At 40.7% G+C, this 22,105-nt stretch overlaps 1 protein-coding gene across 8 annotated transcripts in view; it reads left to right on the forward strand.

The window, feature by feature from the left end:
• The window catches only part of AREL1 (apoptosis resistant E3 ubiquitin protein ligase 1), a 42,066-nt gene that overhangs the window by 179 nt on the left and 19,782 nt on the right, over positions 1–22,105 (forward strand). For 4 of the 8 annotated variants that reach the window (XM_027570106.2, XM_027570100.2, XM_027570104.2 and 1 more), the window contains exons 2-4: positions 15,605–15,919; positions 20,121–20,180; positions 21,296–21,522. In XM_027570106.2, coding sequence (XP_027425907.2) covers positions 20,165–20,180; positions 21,296–21,522 — 243 coding nt within the window. In that variant the 5' untranslated portion in view covers positions 15,605–15,919; positions 20,121–20,164. Of the gene's footprint in view, positions 1–12,930; positions 13,037–15,604; positions 15,920–20,120; positions 20,181–21,295; positions 21,523–22,105 lie in introns of all 8 variants that reach the window. The other 4 variants (XM_027570101.2, XM_027570102.2, XM_027570105.2 and 1 more) reach the window with 4 other exon arrangements.

Genomic DNA, 22,105 nt, shown 5'->3' on the forward strand with positions numbered 1-22,105 from the left:
CGGGGCACTGCCTCGAGGACCTCCCTGCACCAGAGGTCCAGAGAGGCAGGACAGGGGTAGGGGGAACGGAATTCTGGGTTTTCCAGTAGTCTAGGGAAACACATTCTCCTCATCCCTCAGCGCTGAGGTGTCAGGTCTCTAGGGTGCAATTGGGAGGCTCTATTACCTACTCAGTTCTCCTTCCTGACATGGTGCTTCGTGCAGCTAGGTGGATGATTCTCACGATTCTCTCGAGTAAATGCCGTGTATTCGTCTCGGTGCAGAGAGGGATGAATCATCGTTTGAGGGCCTTCTTTAGACCATCTCTAGAAAACTGGGGCATAAGCTTGCATATGTTACTAGTTATCAAGGCAGGAAAATGGTGGGGGAATAATTGACATTTATTGAGAAGCCTTGATGTGTCACCCTTAATGGAAAAGGGACAGTTTTTGAGAATAAGAAGGGAAAGAGAACTTTCATTTTTTTTGAGTAGCTTCTGTGTACTTCGGTGGTTCTTAGCCTTTCAGAGATCGGGTACCTCTTGAAGGTTTGTGGACAGCCAGAGACGATTCTTAAAAAAAAAAAAAAAAAAAAAGAATGAGTACATACAACATTTGTCATACAATTGATGAGACTCAGAGACTCTGAAGCCCATCCGTGGACACACAATGTCTGTGAACGTAGGGTTAAGAACCCCTATCTTGTATACCGTACTTGGCACTTTAATTATATTATCTTCTTTGACCTTCACAATAACTTAAGTGTCCTCCTTTTACATATAGGGAAGCTGAGGCTTGACTTTGTTCAGGGGTTTGTTTGGGTTTGATTTGATTCCAAAGCCTGTACTTTTCTTATTGCACAAAACTATCCTAGTGTTTGAAATCCAAAAAGGTTATTAGGTTTAAAAAAAAAAAGCTGACATAAAACATGCATTGGTTAACATGAACTTTGGAGTCTGACTAATGGAATTAAACTCCTGCTCTGCCTCTTACTAGCTGTCTGACATTGTGTGAATTAATCTATCTGTACTTCAGTTCGTTCATCTGTAAAGTGGAGATAATCTTAATAGTACCTGTCTTATAGGGATGTTATCAGGACTAAATGAATAAGAATGTAAAGTCCCTAGAACAGTGCCCACCACAAACCCTATTAAAGAATTTTTTATTATTGTGTGTCTTTCAACGTGTGGTGGCATTTGAATTTTTTGCCAATTGTATTTTAATATAGTTGCTCTATTTTGGAACTTGAATGTGTTGATATCTCCAAGAACCTTATAAAGTTTTCAGTTCTTGAAAAGCTAAGTTGCAGGGTGACTTCTCAAGTTGACTTGTGTATAGACACATTTTTATTCCTTCTTCTCCTTTTTCTTTTTGGCTTGCAGGCATTTAGATGGCTTTGTAGTTCACATTATCTGACTTGGCAGGCTTTGAGTTTTTTATGTTAAAACAGTTTTATCATTGAACCATCTACAGATAACATGTGCCTTCTGCTTTACCCCATTTGCGGTCACTAGAAGTTCCTAATCTTTTTGAGACAGCTTGTGTGCAAGCTGCATTCGTGGCTAGAGCTGAGAGCTACCACTTTTTGGATGCCTTAGAACCTCTTGGTGATGAGGCAATAACGTTTTTAAGTAAACATGACCAGTTGTTTATTTTAAACATTTGGATGCTGACCAGTATTATAGGTAGGGTCAGAGGGAAAACTGCATATAATTAAATAGTTATCCGCATTTAAATTCAGCCATTGACAGAAAAACACTCTCCTGCTAATGTGTACCATGAATTTTGGAATCCATGAACAATAGTAAATTTTTTTAAAAACAAGTAATTTGGAATAACTATTCTGAGAATTTTCTTGTTTCCTTGTTTGTTAATACTTGAGAAGGAGCTAAATTAGTTTAGGAACACTACAGGGAATGAGAACATACTTAGAAAAATGTTTTTGTTGAATTGTAATTTTATTGCAATCTGACATTTTTATAGTCTAAGATTAAAGGACTGAGATGCTCGGTAGCATGTTTTGATGGTGATGGGTGGGAGGAGATGGTATTTCTTTGTTTTGGGTGGGGGCAGAAAGTAATTGCTTTTGATTACATACTTGTGAGCAAAAGAAATACTTTTAGTCCTTCTCAGCAGTCAAGAGGGTTGTTTTGTATTTTTCTGCAGTCTTGAAGAGAAAGAATTTTTTAAGGCATTCAACCCACAGTTTTGAACACATAATTGGGTTGGACTTCATTCCATTCACTAATTGGTCTTCCTTACCAATTGAAGTTAATAACAAATTTCTTTATAAAATGAAGGATAATGAAAGATTCGTTTAAAACTCTTGTATTTCAATGTTAGAAAGTTAAAGGTAGATTGACTTTTGTTGCCATCAAGGGAAGAAAACTAATTCACAGATATTTTCTTCATTTCCAAGTTACAGTTTTTGCACTTCTTTTTATGTCTCACGTGATGAGTTTTTTTTCCCCAACAATTAGTTGCTATGAATTATTTTTCAGTTAACTTGACTGCCTTCTAAATATGTAACGTAGTATACAGCATGTTCTGCTCCTAAGGTGTTGATACCAAATGGCTTGTAAGGATACCTCAGAGGTACTTACTGCTGCACGTTCACTCATTCAGAAGGCATGTTTTAAGGGCCCATTCTGTGTATGTTACTCTTCAAAAGCTCAGGCCCGTATTGGAGATAGACTTGTGAACAGGTAAATTAAATTATGGTAAGGTCGTCCAACAGAGGCATGCAAATTGAACTCTTTCATAGGAATTACTCCACTTGTTCATCTTTATGGAAGTGGTCCAGGTCAGAGTACTGTTGTGTAATATATAATATTACAACATACCATATAACAAATAAGACACAATGAGCTTCATGGATTCTAGTATATCATTTTACTTTTTAAATTACTTTAGTCATTGAATAGCCTAGGTTTAAATTTCAATTTATCTTTCTTTGGTTTCTTTTTCTTTGAAGGGTTCATGAATGTTTAGCCTTCACTAATATTCTTTTATATAGTAGTTTTCAAATTTTTTTTTCTGTTAAAGATTTTATTTATTTGACAGAGAGAGAGACAGCGAGAGAGGGAACACAAGCAGGGGGAGTGGGAGAGGGAGAAGGAGGCCTCCTACCGAGCAGGGAGCCTGATGCGGGGCTCGATCCCAGGACCCAAGCCAAAGGCAGTCGCTCAACCGACTGAGCCACCCAGGTGCCCCAGTTTTCAAACTTGAGGTTGTTTAGCCTTGTTGCAGTTTGTGTGTATGTACATGTGCACATGCATCCGTGGGGGGGCATGCACATACATGCTTGATGCCTTGGTATGGTGTTATATCACCATGATGTTTTCCTGGTGGGACTCCTGAAGCCTGTTCTACAAGTTATGGTTTGATGGAGATGAGTATTCATTTAGTTATCAGAAACCAAACAGTCTTGGTAAATATATGTTTTGTCATTTAGCCTGAATTGAACTGTACCATATGATTTTTTTTTTTAATTGGGGGAGGGCAGAGAGAGAGGGAGAGAGAGAATCTCAGGAAGGCTCCACACTTAGCGTGGACACAGGGCTTGATCTCACAACCCTGAGATCATGACCTGAGCCAAAATCAAAAGTCAGACACTTAACCGACTGAGCTACCTAGGTGCCACACCATATGATTTTAATATGAATTTTTGTTACCTTGGATAGTTGAAGGATTTGCACCACATTTTTCAGAGCTTCTAGCTGCAGCATCATTTCAGTGCAGTTTCCCTGTTGGTGTTGAGATGCTAGTAGTCAACATCTGTTCATTGTATTTTCTATTCATTATCCTTTTTGGCCAGAGATCAGGTAAAGGTAATCTAATAATATACAACATACATTTTCTGCAAGGTCCCCTTGCTCTTATCCAGAGATCCGGCCCAGGTTATTTTAACCCCTCCTTTGTCCACTTAGAGAGGTTCCACTCCAAGGATACCCCCTGGTGTATGCGGTAAAACTGTTAGGAAGAAAAAAAAGTTAAAACCTCCCAAGTATGATCTAGTTTCTCATGTCTTGGTGAAGAAGGAAACCCAGCTGGGCTGTGTAAATGATTTATAGGAAAGATTGAAAAGGGTTTGAAAAAAGTGTTTTAATCAAGCATTACCTGGATTGGGTAGGGATTAGGGAAGCATGATCAGAATCCTAGGGGGGGAATGAGAATGTAAAGTGAGGAACCAGATGTAATTTTAAAAAAATTACATTTTATTTTGGAGTAATTTTAGATTTATAGAAAAGTTGCAAAAATAGTGGAGAGTTCCTGTGTATCTTTCACCCAGTTCTTCCCCTAATATTAACATCTTACATAACCATGGTACATTTGTCACATCTAATAAGAAATTAACTTTGGTACAATACCATGAGCTGAACTACAACTTTATTTGGATTTTATAAGTTTTTCCACTAACAGCCTTTTTGTGTCCTAAGATCCAAATCAGGATACCACATTGTATTTAGACCCTGTGCAATTTTGATAAATAGGTTGGAGTTTCCAGTGAGCTTTTTCTCTGCCATGTATGTGGTTCAGTAATCCCCTCTGACCATTGCTGAAGAGAGGAAGTCATTGACCATGAGAATAAACAATACTGTGTAGGTAGTGTTTTGTACCTCCTTAATTCCCCAAACACTGGTAACTCGGTGGAAGAGTTGGCTTTGCTCCCAGGAGGGTAGGATGAAGTTTCCTGAGAAACTGAGAGCTAATCCTGATTGAGGGGCCCTTCCTGGGCTCCACTAACACCATGTGCTCACTTCATAGACTTCACTACACAGGACTATCACCAACTGGTTTACTTGTCTGTCTTCTGTACTAAACTGTATGTTTCTAAGGGGTCAGGGACCATCTTACTCATTTTGGACTCCTCAGGGTCCAACATAAGTTTGGCATCTAATAAGTTTTTAATACACATTTGAAGAAATGCATAGATCTTGTTTGGTAACATTGATTATTAGGTCAACAAAAGTTTTGTTTTAATACTATGTAAGTTGAGTTTCTCCTTCAAATTGAGCCATCTCAGTTTGCCATTTCTGTGGCTAGTTGAGTTTTTCTTCCTGGAATCTTAAACAAAGAGCTATAAAATACTCATTTAAGATTGCTCTTTTTTTCTGATGTAAATAAATTATTTTCTTTAAAAATAACCGTAGAATAGACGGCAGTAGAGGGAGAAATTGTGTTAGATTTTAAGTGTGTGTGTGATGATTCCAGTTTCATCCCACTGGGCTGTAGATCTGGCCGTTTGCCTGCCACTTCATGCACAGTTAATGAAATAACACCTTCCTAGACTTATTGAGGGAGACGGCTTGTCAGATTCAGGGAATTCGTTTTAAAATTTTCCTGTTATAGCCAAGATTCAGTGGCCCAGGGTCACCTAAGCATAAAAGCTGCCATGGGATGGGAACACAGGGGCCTGTCCTAATTCTGTGAATCAGGCACAGCAGATTCCGTTTGGTAAATAGAAAAAAAAAAACATGTTAGGAGAGAGTTGTAAATTGAAGCTGCTGTTTTCTTGATGAAGATGAAAGACTGCAACAGGCATAGATTGGCCAGTTTTTCTGTTTTTCTCCAGACGTCCCAGGAAGTTACAAAATGAGCAATGATAAGTTGACTCTTGTTTCCTTGTTTTGTGCACACTGGCTTTGAATCCCTTTTTCCTCTTTTCTCTGAACTATGCAGAGAATGGCAAAATCTATTCCAGGGGGCAGTTGAATCTAAACTGCGCTTTCATATGTCCTCTTCATTTCAAGTCAGACGAACTCTGGTTTGTTTTAAAGAGAATGGTGCAACAGAGAGAATCCAGATTGAATTAAGAAATGTAGATTTATGGGGTGCCTGGGTGGCTCAGTCGTTAAGCATCTGCCTTCGGCTCAGGTCATGATCTCAGGGTCCTGGGATTGAGCCCCGCATGGGGCTCCCTGCTCAGTGGGAAGCCTGCTTCTCCCTCTCCCACTCCCCCTGCTTGTGTTCCCTCTCTCACTGTGTCTCTCTCTGTCAAATAAATAATTAAAATCTTAAAAAAAAAAAGAAATGTAGAATTACTTTTGTCTCTCTCAGCTAAACCTTTATAAGCCTAACTTTAACCAGTGAATGATAAGAAAACGGTTTCCAGCCTCCTCTCAGGTGAGAGTGATCTTATAAAACTTCTCTTCAGGGCGCCTGGGTGGCTCAGTCGTTAGGCGTCTGCCTTCGGCTCAGGTCATCATCCCAGAGTCCTGGGATCAAGCCCCACGTTGGGCTCCCTGCTTGGCGGGGAGCCCACTTTTCCCTCTCCCTCCTGCTCATACTCTCTCTCTCCCTCACTATCTCTCTCTCAAATAAATAAAATCTTAAAAAATAAATAAAAGCTTCTCTTCAAAAGCAGAAGGGCAAATAGTTCGTTGTCCTTGGCTTAACCTGCAGGTGCATGCTATGGTTTTTGGAATTTTGTTGTTTTAAGACCCAGCATCAGGGGTCCAGAGGGTTTATGTCAATTTGAGGAGAACTGAGGGACTAAAACATTGGCTCCATTTAGAAATGCCATTTATTAGGTTAAAGAGTAGGGGGAAATCTGTTAAAAGATAAAAATCTTTCCAAATTCTGAAACAGACTGTAATTGAAATGCTGCTTGGTAATGTGGGGAGTTGAATTTGAAAGAAACAGAGCAATAATAAAACTGAGTAATTAATGAGATAAAGGGCATGCAGTGCTTAAAAAACTCTTGTTAAAACTTTTTTTATTCAAGATAGTTGACATACAACATTATCTATGTATTAGGTACAACATAGTGATTGGGTAATTACACACATTATGAAATGCCTATTACGGTTAAGTATAGTTATTATATTTCACCACACAAAGTTATTACAGTATTATTGACTATATTCCCTTTGCATATTTTTCATCTCTGTGACTTAAGTTATTTTGTAACTGGAAGTCTGTACCTCTTAATCTCCTTCACCTATTTTACCCATCCCCCACGCCCCTCCCCTCTGGCAGCCATCAGCTTGTTCTCTGTATTTATGAGTCTGTTTCTGTTTGTTTTGTTTTGTGGGTTCTACATATAAGTGAAATCTTATGGTATTTATCTTTTTCTGTCTGACTTATTTCACTTAGCATAATATCCTCTAGGGGTCTGTCATGTTGCCGTGAATGGCAAGATTTCATTCTTTTTTATGGCTGAGTGATATTTCATTGTATATATATATATATATATATATATACACATCCATATGTACATATGCATATACATGTATACATACATACATACATATGCATATATATATACACACACACCATATCTTCTTTATCCACTCATGTACTGATGGACGCTTGGGTTGCTTCCATGTCTTGGGTATTGTAAATGATTCTGCAGTAAACATGGAGGGCATATACCTTATTGAATTCATTTCCATTTTCTTCAGGTAAATACCCAGAAGTGGAATTACTGGGTCATATGGTTCTATTTTTAATTTTTTTAAAGATTTTTTTATCAGAGAGGGAGAGCACAAGCAGGGGGAGCTGCAGGCAGAGGGAGAGGGTGAAGCAGGCTCCCCACTGACCAGGGAGCCCGATGTGGGACTCGATCCCAGGACCCTGAGATCATGACCTGAGCCGAAGGCAGCCACTTAACCAACTGAGCCACCCAGGCGTCCCTTTTTTTTTTTTTTTTTAAGATTTATTTATTTATTTTGTAGAGAGAACATGAGCCGGAGGAGCAGAGGGAGAGGGAGAGAGAATCTGAAGCAGACTCCCTGCTGAGCACAGAGCCCTACATGGGACTCAGTCTCACGAACCTGAACCCAAGCTGGAACCACTTAACCAACCTGAGCCGAAACCGCTTAACCAACTGTGCCACTGAGGCCCCCTTATTTTTAACTTTTTGAGAATCCTCCATACCATTTTCCCCAGTGCCTGCGCCAGTTTGCATTCCCACCAGCAGTGCACAAGGATTCTCTTTTCTCCACATCCTCACCAACATTTGTTATTTCTTGTCTTTTTGATATTAGCCATTCTGACCAGTATGAGGTGATACTGTGGTTTTGATTTGCATTTTCCTGATGATGAATGATGTTGAGCATCTTTTCATGTGTACTTTTGTTAAAAATTTTAACAAGAGATTTTCTTTTGTGAAACTTTTAGATAAAATTTCTAGAAGAAAATCTTTGTGTCCTTGAGTTAGGCTATAAAAAACACAAACTAAAAGAAAAAAATTGATAAGTTGGATTTCATCAAAGGAAAAACTTTTTTCTTTAAATAACACTGTTAAGAAAATGTTAAAAACAAACCACAGGAAATATTTGTCAAACATATCTAGTAAAGGACTTGTTTGCAGAATATATAAAGAATTCTAACAACTAAGTAGTAAGAGGACAAACAGCTTGATTTTTTTTTTTAATTTTATTTATTTGCGAGAGAGAATGAGAGAGAGAGAGAGAGAGAGCACGCACATGAGGGGGGAGGGGCAGAGGGAGAAGCAGACTCCCTGCTGAGCAGGGAGCCCGATGTGGGACTCGATCCCGGGACTCCAGGATCATGACCTGAGCCGAAGGCAGTCGCTTAACCAACTGAGCCACCCAGGCGCCCCAAACAGCTTGATTTTAAAAAATGCAAAAGAATTGGATACCAAAGAAGTGTCACAAATAGCCAATAAGCACATGAAAACGTACCCTATATGGTTAGTCCTTAGGGAAACGCAAATAAAACCACAGTGAGAGACCACTTCACACCTTTTAGAATGGGTAAAATTTAGTAGTGTGTTATTTAACCTCCATGTATTTGTGCTGTTTCCAGATTTTTTCAGGTGGTTGACTTTTAGTTTTATAGCACTCCGGTCAGAAAAGATGCATGGTATGACTTCGATCTTTTTGAATTTGTTGAGAAATTTGTTTTGTGGCCTAATATGTGATCTGTTCTGGAGAATATTCCATGTGCACTTGAAAAGAATGTGTATTCTGCTGTTTTAGGATGGAATGTTCTGAATATATCTGTTAAATCCATCTGGTCCAGTGTGTCATTCAAAGCCACTGTTTGCTTATTGATTTTCTTTTGGGATAATCTGTCAATTTATGTAAGTGGGGTGTTAAAGTCCCCTACTGTTATACTATTATCGATTACTTCCTTTATGTTTGTTATTAACTACTTGAAGTATTTGGGTGCTCCCATGTTGGGTGCATAAATATTTACAATTGTTATATCTGGTTGGATTGTTCTAGAATGATAACATTTAAAAGATCGACAGTACCCAGTGTTGGCAGATGTGAACAATTAGAGCTGTCATACATTGCTGGTGGAAATGCAAGATGATACAGCTGCTCTGGAAAACAGTGTAGCATTGTTTCTTATAAGTTAAATATATACTTATGATATGACCCAGCAATCTCACTCTTAGCTTTTTACCCAAGAGAAATAAAAACATGTGTCCACAGAAGACTTATACTTGAATGTTCACAGCAGTTTTGTCATAATAGCCCCAAACTGGATAGAACCAAATGCCCTTCAGCTGGTGAATGGGTAAAGGAATTGTATTATAATGGACTACTACACAGCAGTAAAGAGGAATGAACTACTGCTACATGTAATGTGACATGTATGGGTATAAAACGCATTGTGCTAAGTGAAGAAATGTCACGCACAAAAGACTACATTTTGTATATGATGCCATTTGGCATCTGTAAAAGGCAAAACTATAGTGACAGCACATCAGGGGTTGCACAAGGGGATCATGAGGAAACTTTGGGATGATGAAAGTTCTGTATCATGATTGTATTTTATTTTATTTTATTTTACTTTATTTTACTTTATTTTAAAGGTTTTATTTATTTGACAGAGACCGCGAGAGAGGGAACACAAGCAGCGGGAGTCGGGAGGGAGAAGCAGGCTTCCTGCAGAGCAGGGAGCCCGATGCGGGGCTCGATCCCAGGACCCTGGGATCGTGACCTGAGCCAAAGGCAGACACTTAACTGACTGAGCCACCCAGGCGCCCCATGATTGTATTTTATATCATAACCGTATACAATTGTCAAAGCTCTAATTGCTTACTTTAAATTGGTGACTTTTACTATATATAAGCTATACCTCAATAAAGCTGATTGGGGAAGTTTTTTTTTTTGCCAGTGATTTATGCGGGATTAGAAACTAGATTCGGATTAATTCAGATCTGAATTTGTTATAGGCATTAAAATAATTTTGAAATAATGAGTATCCCTGAATTGAGTTGCAAAGAGCTTACTAGTTATCAAGTTGGATCAAGTTTAGGCTAAGGCTTTTATTATTAATGAGAACAGGTGGAAATAAGATACACATTTTATTTGAAGGTGCTTGATCAGAGAATCAGAGTTTCAAATAATCAAGGGAAAAAAAACCTGCGGGCTGATTTTGAACTCCCCCTTGTGCCCAAGTCTTTACTCGTTCTAATACTGTGACTACCAGTTTCTAGAAATACTTCCCTTTGCCTCCAGTAAACTACTTACTTATACAGCTTTTTCCTCTTCTCTGATTGTTCCTTTTCACTCTTTGCTAGCTCCTTTTTTGGGGTGGGGGGTACATTTAAGGTTGATCCCTTCGTGGTTCCATAATTGGTCTTTTTCTTGGTTGGCTTGTTTTGCATGGCAGTCCTTTTTCATTTCCTGTCTTCTAACTGCCTGCAGGATACTAGTATCTCCATAGCTTCAGATGCTTATTTCCATTGGTCTTGTGAATATATTTACCTGGATATCTCATAGACACTTCAAACTTAGTTCTGTACTCATATCGTTCCCTACGCATTGGCTCTGCCTCCTTAATTCACCACCACCGTTCATCCAGGCTCCCAAGCGTAGAAAATCCCGATTTGTCCTTGGCTTCTTGCTCTCTTTTATCTTTTGACCTCACAGGTCACTAATCCTGTTGCTTCTGACTGGGAAATGATGCATACTCTAGCCCCCTCAATACTTCTCCACTCTCAGGCAAAGTTACCTTTCTCCTTCCTTTGCCCTCCACACGTTGTTTATTCCTATTTTTGTTGTACTTGCCACATTGTCTTGCCCATCTCCCACTTTGAGTTCATCAAAGTTAAGAAAAGACCCTGTCTTATTTATCCTTGTTACCTTAGCTTTTAGCACACAGTCTGGCAGACAGCAAATGCTCAAAAAATATGAAATGAATGAAGAATGAACCTTACAGAAGAACCTGAAGATGTTGGTGGATTACAGCCGGTGAATTACTGTGAATTTGCTAAAACTAAACACTGTTTTAACAAATTATGTTAGGCAAAGACAAAATACAGATATCCAGGGCTGGGGGGACATAGTGGAAAAAACAATTTTATTTAAAATGTGAGTATATGGGATGGGTGGTAGTGGGGTAATAGACCATAAGTTGAGTGGGGATTGTAGTGTTTTTCAAACCTCAGTTCAATACCTCTCTCTGGTCGTAGAGGATCGTGGGCATGTAACCCTTTGGGGGCTGGGAGCAGAGCCCCGAGCAGCCTTTCTGCCTCCGGTATCAAGTATCTGCATATTTTGAACATACCCATATTTTACCTTTAGAAATTCATGCAAATTTTGCATTCTGTTTTATTACCTGTGTTTTATTACCTCTGAGAAAAAGGTGAAAACACCTTTTTCTCCCCACCCACCTCACCTCTAGTGAATAGTTGCTTCAGGAACTCATGCCATTTGTCCTCAGGCTTCCAGCACATCGGCCTGCCCCAATGCCCAAATCTGGGAGGCGTGGGACAGGGTTACAGTCTAATATGGCAGTATCCTAGCTTGCTGTGATGTGGGGGATTGTCTACTCAGGAGTATTATGTCACGGACCCGAGGAGGGTGAGCTCATCTTTGTTCTAACGAGGCTATTCCTGGAAGGCTGCAGTCAGTTGGAGGCACCTCATTACCAGATCGCTGGGGACCAGCTGGAGAGAGTTCACAGAAGACCCACAGGAATGATTAAGAGACTGGAGGGGCTGACTGATGAGGAAAGAATATAAATGAAAACTGTATAACTTGGCTGAACTGAGATAGCAGGAATACACAACTGTATAAATATCTCAAGAGAATAAACTTGATGGGGGAGGGCAGTCTCTTATGGTGGGATTTGGGGGAGAATAAACCAAGGCTGAAATTAAGCAAAGGAAAATATAAACTAATAATCTAAAGTACCTGATGGTGTACTTTAATTTTTGGAACCTTCCTTAGGTCACTCTAAACTGTGGACCTTTGTTAATTGAATGATTTGATTTTTCAAAGTTGATTTTCCTGGACTTGTGGCTGGTGCTTCTGTATAGAGAATTCTAAAGACTCCATCTTTCAAAGCCAACATCTTTCTTTCGTCTTGTCTTTCTCTGTGGGACTCCATGGGCGATAGTTGGGTGATTGTGTGCTGCCACTGCTTCTTTCTTTCCTCACCAAAATTCCAAAGTGGATTTTCACGTCCTTTTTTTTCACGGCTTTTTATAATAGCATTTTAAAAGTAGACACTGAGTCAGTAATATGTATTGTAATAATTTTAGAAACCTGGATATGGGATTGGTCCCTGAGGTACTGGTTTTAGGAAATTATAGCCTTGATGAAATGCAGACATAATTGTAGAAACACGTACTTTGGGAAATGATTGTATAAAATCTGACTTTGGGGTATGGGAGGCATAAAACTTTTAAACAGCAGTTGAAATTAGGAGAAATATTTGCATAATGTTGCCAGTTTTATAGCTCTTTTCCTAAGAGGGGACAGGAGAACTGGAAGAAAATGATTTTATGCTTTTTTGATTTATAAAAACGAGTTCATTTACAAAGCAGTTATGCAGCTTTAAGACTGACACCTCTATGCTAGAGAGGAGTAAACTTTTCTTGTAAAGGGTCAGATAGAAAAGCTTTGTAGACCCTAAGTCTCTGCAGCTACTCAGCTTTGCTTTTGTGGTGCAAAAGTAGTCATAGACCGTATGTAAACAAGTGAACTTCGCTGTGTTCATCTTTTTTTTTTTTTTTTCAAAGCAGGCGACTATCTGGATTTGGCCTGCGGGCTGTAGTTTGCCAACTCCTGCTCTAGACCTTTGCTCCCGAAAGCATGATCTGCAGACCAGCAGCATCAACACTCCCTGTGAGCCTGTTGGAGATACAGAGTATCGGGTTGCTTCCCAGAGGGGCTGCCCTGGAGCCTAGACCAAGCTTCTCAGACTTTAATGTGTGTAGGAATCTCATGGGGGCACTTATCAAAGTACAGACTGAGATAAACTGAACAATATACTAGCTACTGGAAGACAAAGATGAGTCAGACCCGTCAGTGTCCTCAGAGACCCCAGAATTCATTAGGAGAGACTACTGTATAAACAAATAATTACAATACAGACTAATAAATGCTATAATAGAGGTATTTTCAGCACAGGAGTATCACAGCAGAACAAGTCATTGGTTCTGTGTGGCATGGGGGCAGTCCTCAGAGGGGCCTGAGAATTGGACCAGGAAGGGGATGGTGCTTGAGTTGAATTTTCAGGCTTACTAGAGACACTGAATGAAGCATCATCAGGGGTAGGCATGGTAGTTCATGGTGGGGTGCGGTAAAAATGGTATTAGAACTAGGAGTTATTCGGGCGCCTGGGTGGCTTGGTTGGTTAAGCGTCTGCCTTCGGCTCAGGTCATGATCCCAGCGTCCTGGGATCAAGCCCCACATCCAGCTCTCTGCTCAGCAGGGAGTCTGCTCCCTCCCTCTCCCTCTGCAGCTGCTTGCTCTCTCTCTAATAAATAAATAAAATCTTTTTTAAAAACCACTATTAAAAAAAAGAACTGGGAGTTCCTTAATTTAATAACCAAATAGCTGATTACAGGGCTGGAGACCCATTAAGATCATAATGAATAGAAATAAAATTTCAGTACATTCTGTTATTTTTAGCTAATTTTTTATGCTCTTTCCCTGTTTGAAAAAAGGATAACTTGCCTGTTCTCTCCCCAAAAGTTATATGTTCTCCAGAAATAGAAACGTTTAATATGTTCTTATATCAGTAAGAATTTAGAAAACACTGAAAGGTACAGGTAGAAAATAAAAATTATTTATAATTCCAAACGCCAAGAGATGATGACTATTAATATTTTTGTGTTGTTCCGTCTAGTTTTGTTTATGTAACATTTTAAAAATTGGGCTCATGCTATGCAACTAATTTTGTGCTTGCCTTTTATTTAGCATTTTTTTGGTGAGAAATTTCTTTCGTTACTCCTTAAAAGGTGTCATTTTTTAATGCTTAGATAACATTCTAATGGAGCTCCTATAGTTTATATAACTCTTATCTTGTTTGTGGATCCTTTAATCTGGTTCCAGTTGCTAGTTGACCTAGCTTTTGGCTCATGTACTTGGCAATTCTATCACCATATTTCAAAATAAATATATATATTGTTTATTTGTAATTATAAAAGTTTGCCAACTTGTTTGATCTGTTGGCCGTCACTCATTCCATTCTGCTGTTCTTACTAGCATTGTGGCTTTTCTTTCTTGGTTTCCCAGGGTAGGGAGACAGTAGGATAGTCCTTAAAAAGCATGGATTCTGGGTCCAGGTTGTCTGGGTTTGACTCACCTCTACTACTTATGGTGCGTTATCTTGCGAAAGTACCTCAATTTCCTCATCTGCAGAATAGGGATAATTTTATCTGTGGATGTGAGTTAATATATATGAAGCCCTGAACACAGTTCCCACCATGTGGAAAGAGAATCTCTCTCTCTCTTTTTTTTTTTTTTAGTGATGAGTAGTCTCTTCGCATTTGTTTTATGGTGGCTGTTTGTGTATGCTTTGCCATACCCCCCTTTCTGTTACTTTTAGTTTATGAATGTCTTTGAGTTACACACTGACTTTACTAGACTTTACTTACTTTATCTTGAAAGTTCACATTTTTCCCCCACTCAGAAAAGTAAATTTTACTCCTTAAAAAAGTAAAATCAATGTTGTTTCACCATGTCTTGGAAATGCAGACATGGGCTCAAAGGGAGCAGCCTGCATAGACAGATGGGTTAGGTTTTAAAGCTTGTTGGTGGTTTTCCCTTTCCAAGGGAGTATTACCTTGATCGCTTCTATGGCATAATGAGGCCCTCTGTAACGTGGCCCCGCCTGTCCTGTGGTCTCGTTTCTCTTCACCCTATTCCCAGACCCTGTGCTCCAACCCCATTAAACTGGAACTGGGCATGTGGTAGTGATGAGGCTCACTCTTTATTTTTTTCTTTTTTAAAGATTTTATTTATTTCTTTGAGAGAGAGCACAAGCAAGGGGAGGGGCAGAGGGAGAAGGAGAAGTGAGCAGGGAGCCTGATGCGGGGCTCGATCCCAGGGCCGTGGGAACATGACCCAAGCCGAAGGCAGACGCTTAACGACCGAGCCACCCAGGCGCCCCAAGGCTCACTCTTTAAATTTGTGCCCTTGTTGCTTCTCTTGAAGGATTAGAATCGACTGCAGTGCTGGGGCTTCCTTTTGGGGAGTGACACAGTTAAGGCAGTGAGGCTGCCACTTGCCTTTTGTTGTGGAGTTCTAATTGGGAAGGCTTGGTCGAGGTTTACCAGGCCTTGCTTATTCTTAGGGCCCCAGAGTTCCCTCTGCCCGTCCTATCTATGTCCTCTTTGTTGTTTTCCAGGCATTCTCTTTCGGAAATAAAAACCTCTTCCACTGACCCTTTTGTTCTCTGTTGAATAGGATCCTGGGACAGGAGGACAGACGCATCCTTTGGCAGGCGATTGGACCCTGCCCTAGAGAGAAGTCCAGGATAATAGCTTCTGGGGCTATATTTCTCCACCCTGGAATTCATCCAGTTCATTCCAGAAATATTGACCCTCTGCTTCTGTGACACCTCCTCAATGAATGTCTGATGGACAGACACTTTCCGGTGACCTTGCAGCAATTTTCTTTCCTGTGGAGGTTGGAAGACAAGGTGAATGGTCCCAGAAGTTGCCTGCTTTGGTGAATAGGAGTGTTCCACTTGGTTCTCAGAACATGGGCCCTCGTTTAAAGGTAAGAGCGTAGAGTAGTTCAGATTCACTTGTTATTGGGATACAGAACATGGACTCAGTGACCAGTTCCTCAGCCTTTCCAGCAAGGGATAGCTGTTGAAGTGCACAGTTGCAATTAGAATCTGACCCCCCCCCCCCCGCCACTTCTTCCCACCCCTAGAGCACCTCTGAGGATGAAGAAATCAATTCTCTGTTTCTGGGAAATGACTTTTTCACAACTGGTCTTTAAAGGCAGGGCTAAAATTTATTTAATATTGTAATTATGAATCTTTAGATTCCTAAAAAAGCAGAGTTTTAGATATATGTTAGTCAACTTTCTAACATTGCCTTGAGACAGGCACTTTCAAGTATTCCCCCACCTCCGCCTTTTATAGGTAATGTGAGCCAAAGTACTGTAGTATTAAGCAACTTGCCCAGGATCTTTTAGTAAGCAAGTGATATTTCTGCATTAGATAATTGGTACTGCATTCCATTTTCCTTTGTCATGCTTTATTTTTATTTCAAAAGATTTTAAAAAGGCCATAAGCATTTATTTTTCTAATTTTAACCTCATGGTGGGACGCCTCACAGTAAGATTAGGTAATGTTTTTCATACGTTGTTTTACCTGTTTTTTTCGTCTTTCCTCTTCCCAAATACCTCTCTGTTGCTATGACTCCATCCTTTGTCATGATTTAGTGTCATGTGAGGCTTAGAACATTAGGTTTCAGTTAGGCACAGGCTTGAGTCTCAGCTCTGTCACTTAACCAGCTGGGAGATGTTCAGCAAGTTAACTTTCCAAGCCCAGCTTTTTTGTGTGTATGTTTTTTTTACTCTATAAAATGAGAATAATAGTGTTTATTTTACCAAATTGTTAGGGAGACAATTACTTAGGCTAACACATATAAGCACTTAGTGCTTCACCTATTGTAAGTGACTTTAAGGACAGGGAGTGAATATTACTTTACTACTACTGTTATTCTGCTAGCTTAGAGAATCACAGTTTGCTGAATTGTATAAAAGCAAGATACTAAGGAGATGAACTTGAAAACAAAATACTCGTGTAGCCGAATGGAATGAATTAGTGTGGCAGAGGCTTAACATACTGCTTCTTTGTGCTTGAATTAGACTCGGGAAGAGTTGCAAGATAATTTTATGAAGAAGAAGCGTGAGCAGCAGAAAGTGGAGGGTGCTATAGAAACTGTTCTAGAAAAATAAATGCTCAAGATTAGGAAGATAGAACCATAAAACCAGATACCGTGCCATGCATGAGAACCTCTGACTCTGGTTGTAGGTATTTGGTACAGACTTGCAGAACTACAGTAAACTGGTAACTTGTGGTCTGAAGAGTTTATAATCCTTGGCTCAAGTGAATGTACTGCCACTTAGAGAAGTCTTTAAAAACTGTATCGGAAAGGAGGTCACATCTAGAAAATTCCTGATCCTTAGGCATTCTGGACAAAGGAAAGAACAGACATTGGACCATATCCATTCAGATATTTCTTTCATATTTTTTGCAATTACTATATGCAATTACGTTGGATGCCGTGGAGAATTTTGAAGACTAGTCTTTGCCTCCTGTTATTTACCACTCTGAAATGGAAAATAAAACAAACATGGGACTAAAATGAAAGAGAATATAAATTTCTATAAGATAAATAATAATGTGGGCATTCGGAGGAGGGATGGAATTTCTCAATTGAGACTGAGGGAAGATTTCAGGGAGGGGAGACAGGATTTTCCCTAGACTTAGGGTTAGGAGATTTCCCATGGATGGAGACGTGGGAGGGGAGTGGATAGTCTAGGCAGACGAAGGGACTTTTGCAAAGCATGGAAATGGGACGTTTCAGAGCTTAGATGTAAAGGTGGAAAGGACTCGAGTCAGGTAGATCATAGGATGAAAACAAGGGACTGTGGGAGATGGGGCCAAGGGGAATGCTGTGGGCGGGGGTGGGGGTGGAGACAGAGCAGAGAGAGCCTTGCTGGGGTCAGGAAGAGGACAGAAAATGCTAACAGAATGGAAGTGAAATCTGGAACAAAAGTGATCTGACTGACAAAGATGGGAAGGTTTGTGACAGCATTCAAGAGGAACAAGACAGGAGGAAAACGTAGAAGGAAGGCAAGTTCAAAATGTGACCAGTTGAGAGATGGGTAGATATAAAATTAGAATAGTATGAAGAACTTCCATGTAGGCAGAGATTTGAAGTACAGTGAGAAAAGCCATGCCTTTTGTAACTCTGATGCATTTCCCATTGAAGAAAATGTGGGCCAGCAGGGAGGTTCCCAGAGTTTCCTACTGGCTCTGATGCAGAGGGACAGTGATGCTGCTACCTCTCCTGGGAACGAGTGTAATAATAATTCAAACTGGCAAATCACCGTGTGATGTATTCTGTGCTGTTCACATGCATTAACTCATTTCATCCTCACAGACACCCCTGCGCGGTATACGCAGATACACCCCATTTGATAGATAAGGAAACTGGCTTTCCCTAGAGAGATGAAATAACTTGTCCATGGTCACACCGTGAGTGGTGGAGAATGGGTTTGAACCCAGGGAGTCCATGCCCTCATCCTCTGTACTTTCCTCTTTGCTATACTGTTTGATTTTAGAGTCCTGATGGCTGTGGAGTGTTAGATTGAAGTCCTACCACACTGAAGGAGACAGTGCCATAGTAATGACTAGACCTCAGCTCTTTTTATAGCAAGGAGATTTCTGAAGCCTGGCCACGTCACACACTTGCAGCCTTGGAACTGGTCTGCAGGCCTCTGACTTACTGCTTGTCCACTTGCCTCTCCCAGAAAAGGTTGTCGTAGTTGTCAGAGATAGCGCATTGGAATTTTCCCGGCCCTCATGTGTGCCATAAATCTGGCATGGCTCTTGTTCTTCCAAGCAGTAAGAGACTTGACACCACAAGTCCTATAACGTCACCACATGCACTTTATTTTCTGCGGAGTGTTAGAACTTTGCTAAAGACCAGATTTTCATGTCCAGGATCCGATTGGATGACGTCCAACTAAGGGAGTACTTCAGACAGTTAAACTGCCAGTCTGGGTTCTAGCAAGTCATCTAGGAAGTCATCTGCATCCTGGAAGTTGCTTTTTTGGTACTTTTTTGAGAGATGAAAGCAGCTTTCAGCATAAGGTCCCAGGAGATGAGATACTTGTTTGGGAAGGGGGCTCAGTAGTTATGATCCCAAATTTGGAGTCTATATATTGTCTCTTTATAATAGACCCTTCGGGGAGCAGCTTAATCCATGGATATTGACTGTGCTAATGTTCCCTGCGTGGATTTAAGTAATATTCTAGTGCTGATAAAAGGTGCTGGATTGAGCTAACGTTGATAACCTTTATATACATTGACTTGAAAAGCATGAATTCACCACATTGTAGAATGGAGAGCTTTTATAGCCTATACCAAGGTCGGAACCTGGTGATAAGATACCAATGTCAATGTACATTGCATTTTTCCTTGGTAATACCTTGGGTGGTTCAAACAAGTAACGACGATTGAAGTCTTATTCTGGAAACAAGTTTAATAACAGTGAAAGTTTCCCCTCAAACTCTGGCCTCTGTTTGAATTGTTCTGACCTTAACAGGCATCACTTAGGAGAAATATAGTCTCCTTCTTTTGTTCCTGTCCTTGGCCTTTCTGCTGAGCTCCTCTTCCATAGGACCTGTTGTCTGACTACTAACAGCAAAAATGACTTCTCCTGTGTGCCCACTGCTTATTACTGGGATGCCCCATGGTTCGCTTTAATTATATAATGCCAACATGATGATAATAATACTTGCTTTCAAAAAATCCACGTTTGATATAGCTATTTCCACTCAGATGAATTACTTCTAGAGGAAAATAGAAGGGGAAAGTGATTCCATTATCCTCTTTGCTTGTGTTAATTAGCACTACTTGGCAAGGGGGAGGGAAACTGTCTTGGGGCCCTGGATCTAAGAAGATGAAAGCCATGTTATTGCATTTTGTAATTAGCACTAAAGCAAGTGGCCGTTTGTGGTATTCCTAGGGTGGTCATAGATTGGAAGTCTTTAGAAGGAGTGAAGATGCAGTGACTGTTTGGCCACAATTTGTCATAGGGCACCTGTCAGGCTAGAGACAGGACAGGGATAGTAAGGCTCGAGTCAGTCAACTCAAGCCATATGTTCTTTGTCTCTCCCTGAGATGGCTGTCGGGAAGAGTTGAAGAAAAAACTAAACAGGTTTTCTTTTGCAGCTGCAGCTGTGATCCTCGCTGTCTGTCGGCATTGAAGGGACCTGATGTTTTACGTTATTGGTATGTTATGGGAAGAGCTGTCTCTGTTATCTTCTTGTTAGGGTTGCTGCATCCGTTTTGCCTCCCTGTCTATCCCTTTCCTCTTGAAAATAGACTTAGAAATAGTTCTACTCGTGCCAGAATGTACCTTCACAGAGCTGACAGTGGAGTTCATTCATTTGGGAAATATTTATTGAGTAATTCTGGTCCGTGCCAGGCAGTGTTTCCTGCCGAGTCAAAGTTGAATAAGGCAAAAATCTGTCTTCAAGAAGTTCATACCATGAATGGGGAGATGGTCAAGGGGGAGAAGAGCTATAACAAGTGAATGGGCAGGAGTCTGAGGGAGCCCAGAAGGGGAACCCCTAATGCAGGTGAGGATCGGGGAAGGCTTTTGCCAAGTGGACAAGAGAAGGGAGGACTTTCAAATGGGGGGAATAGAATTCACATTCTTTTTAGGACTTTTGTGAGGGCCTAGCCCATGCAGGAAAGTACGGGGTGGGCATTCTGTGTGGCCCATGGTATAGAACCAGGGTCAGCAGACGTTTTCTGTAAAGGGCCAGAGAGTAAATATTTTGGCTTCCCAGGCCATACAGGCTCTGTCACAACTACTGAATTCTGCCGGTTTAGGGCAAAAGCAGCCCTAGACGGTATGTAAATGAAGAGATGAGGCAGGGTTCTAATAGAACTTTATTTACAAAAATAGGCAGCAGATGGGATTTGGCCTGTAATTTCCAACCCCTGCTATAGAAGTTCCTGTCTTTGGGGCCCCTGGGTGGCTCAGTCAGTTAAGCATCTGACTCTTGGTTTCAGCTCAGGTCATGATCTCAGGGTTGTGGGATCAAGCCCTGCATTGGGCTCTGCGCTCGGTACAGCATCTGCTTGAGATTCTCTCTCCCTCTCCCTCATCCCTCCCCCTGCTTGCGCATGCTTTCTAAATAAATAAATAAATAAATAAATAAATATCTTAGAAGTTCTTCTCTTCACCCACAGAGGTAGTAACCCACTACGATGTTTCTTTGGCAGTCTTGTTCTCTCATCCTGACTTCTTTTAATTTTTAAAAGATGACTGGCCTTTTCCACAATGAGAAGCTCTGATGTATAACTGGCAAGTGGTATGTGTGTTCTCTTTTACATAGGTGGGATCACAGTGTCTGTGGTTGCATTCTTCTTCACAATTAAGTTCCTCTTTGAGCTTGCTGCACGCATAGTCAGCTTCCTCCAGAATGAGGACCGTGAGCGCAGAGGGGACCGGACTATTTATGACTACGTGCGGGGAAATTACCTGGATCCCCGGTCTTGCAAAGTCTCCTGGGATTGGAAGGACCCCTATGAGGTGGGCCACAGCATGGCCTTCCGAGTGCATGTAAGGGAATGTTTCTGTCTCCATACCCATTGGGTTTTCTGAACCACTTGCTTTCCAAAGTAGTGCTGGCCTGGAATGTTAACATGTTTCCTTGTTTTTCAGTCATTCCTAGGGACTTAGTAATTGTTACTACCTGGAAGGGTCATGAATTTATCATTTTGGTTTAGTAGGTGCTTAGCTTTGAAGATGCATAAAGCTTAATGTTACTTTTTCAAAAGAAGAAAAAATATCACCAGAAAGAATAGGTGTCATAGATTGGGGGTTGACAAACTATAGCCTGAGGAGCCAAATCAGGCCCACCTCTTGTGTCTGTAAATACAGTTTTATTAGAACACAGCCACACCCATTCATCTTCCTGTATTGCCTGGGGCCTGCTTTTACACTTAAGTAGTTAACCACAGTTGAGTCGAGTAGCTGTGTATGACCCACGAAGCCACAATATGTACTCTCTGGCCCTTTACAGAAAAGTTTGCCTGCCTGCCCCCCTCCCCCAGCCCTACCTGGTGCTTCAGCTCACTCAGCACCAGTGGCACCCACTGACTTACCTTCACGTTTGGGTGAGCAGTGGTAATAGAGTAAGAAG

Source organism: Zalophus californianus, chromosome 6 (assembly GCF_009762305.2).
Source record: "Zalophus californianus isolate mZalCal1 chromosome 6, mZalCal1.pri.v2, whole genome shotgun sequence".
Classification (NCBI taxonomy): Eukaryota; Metazoa; Chordata; class Mammalia; order Carnivora; family Otariidae; genus Zalophus; species Zalophus californianus.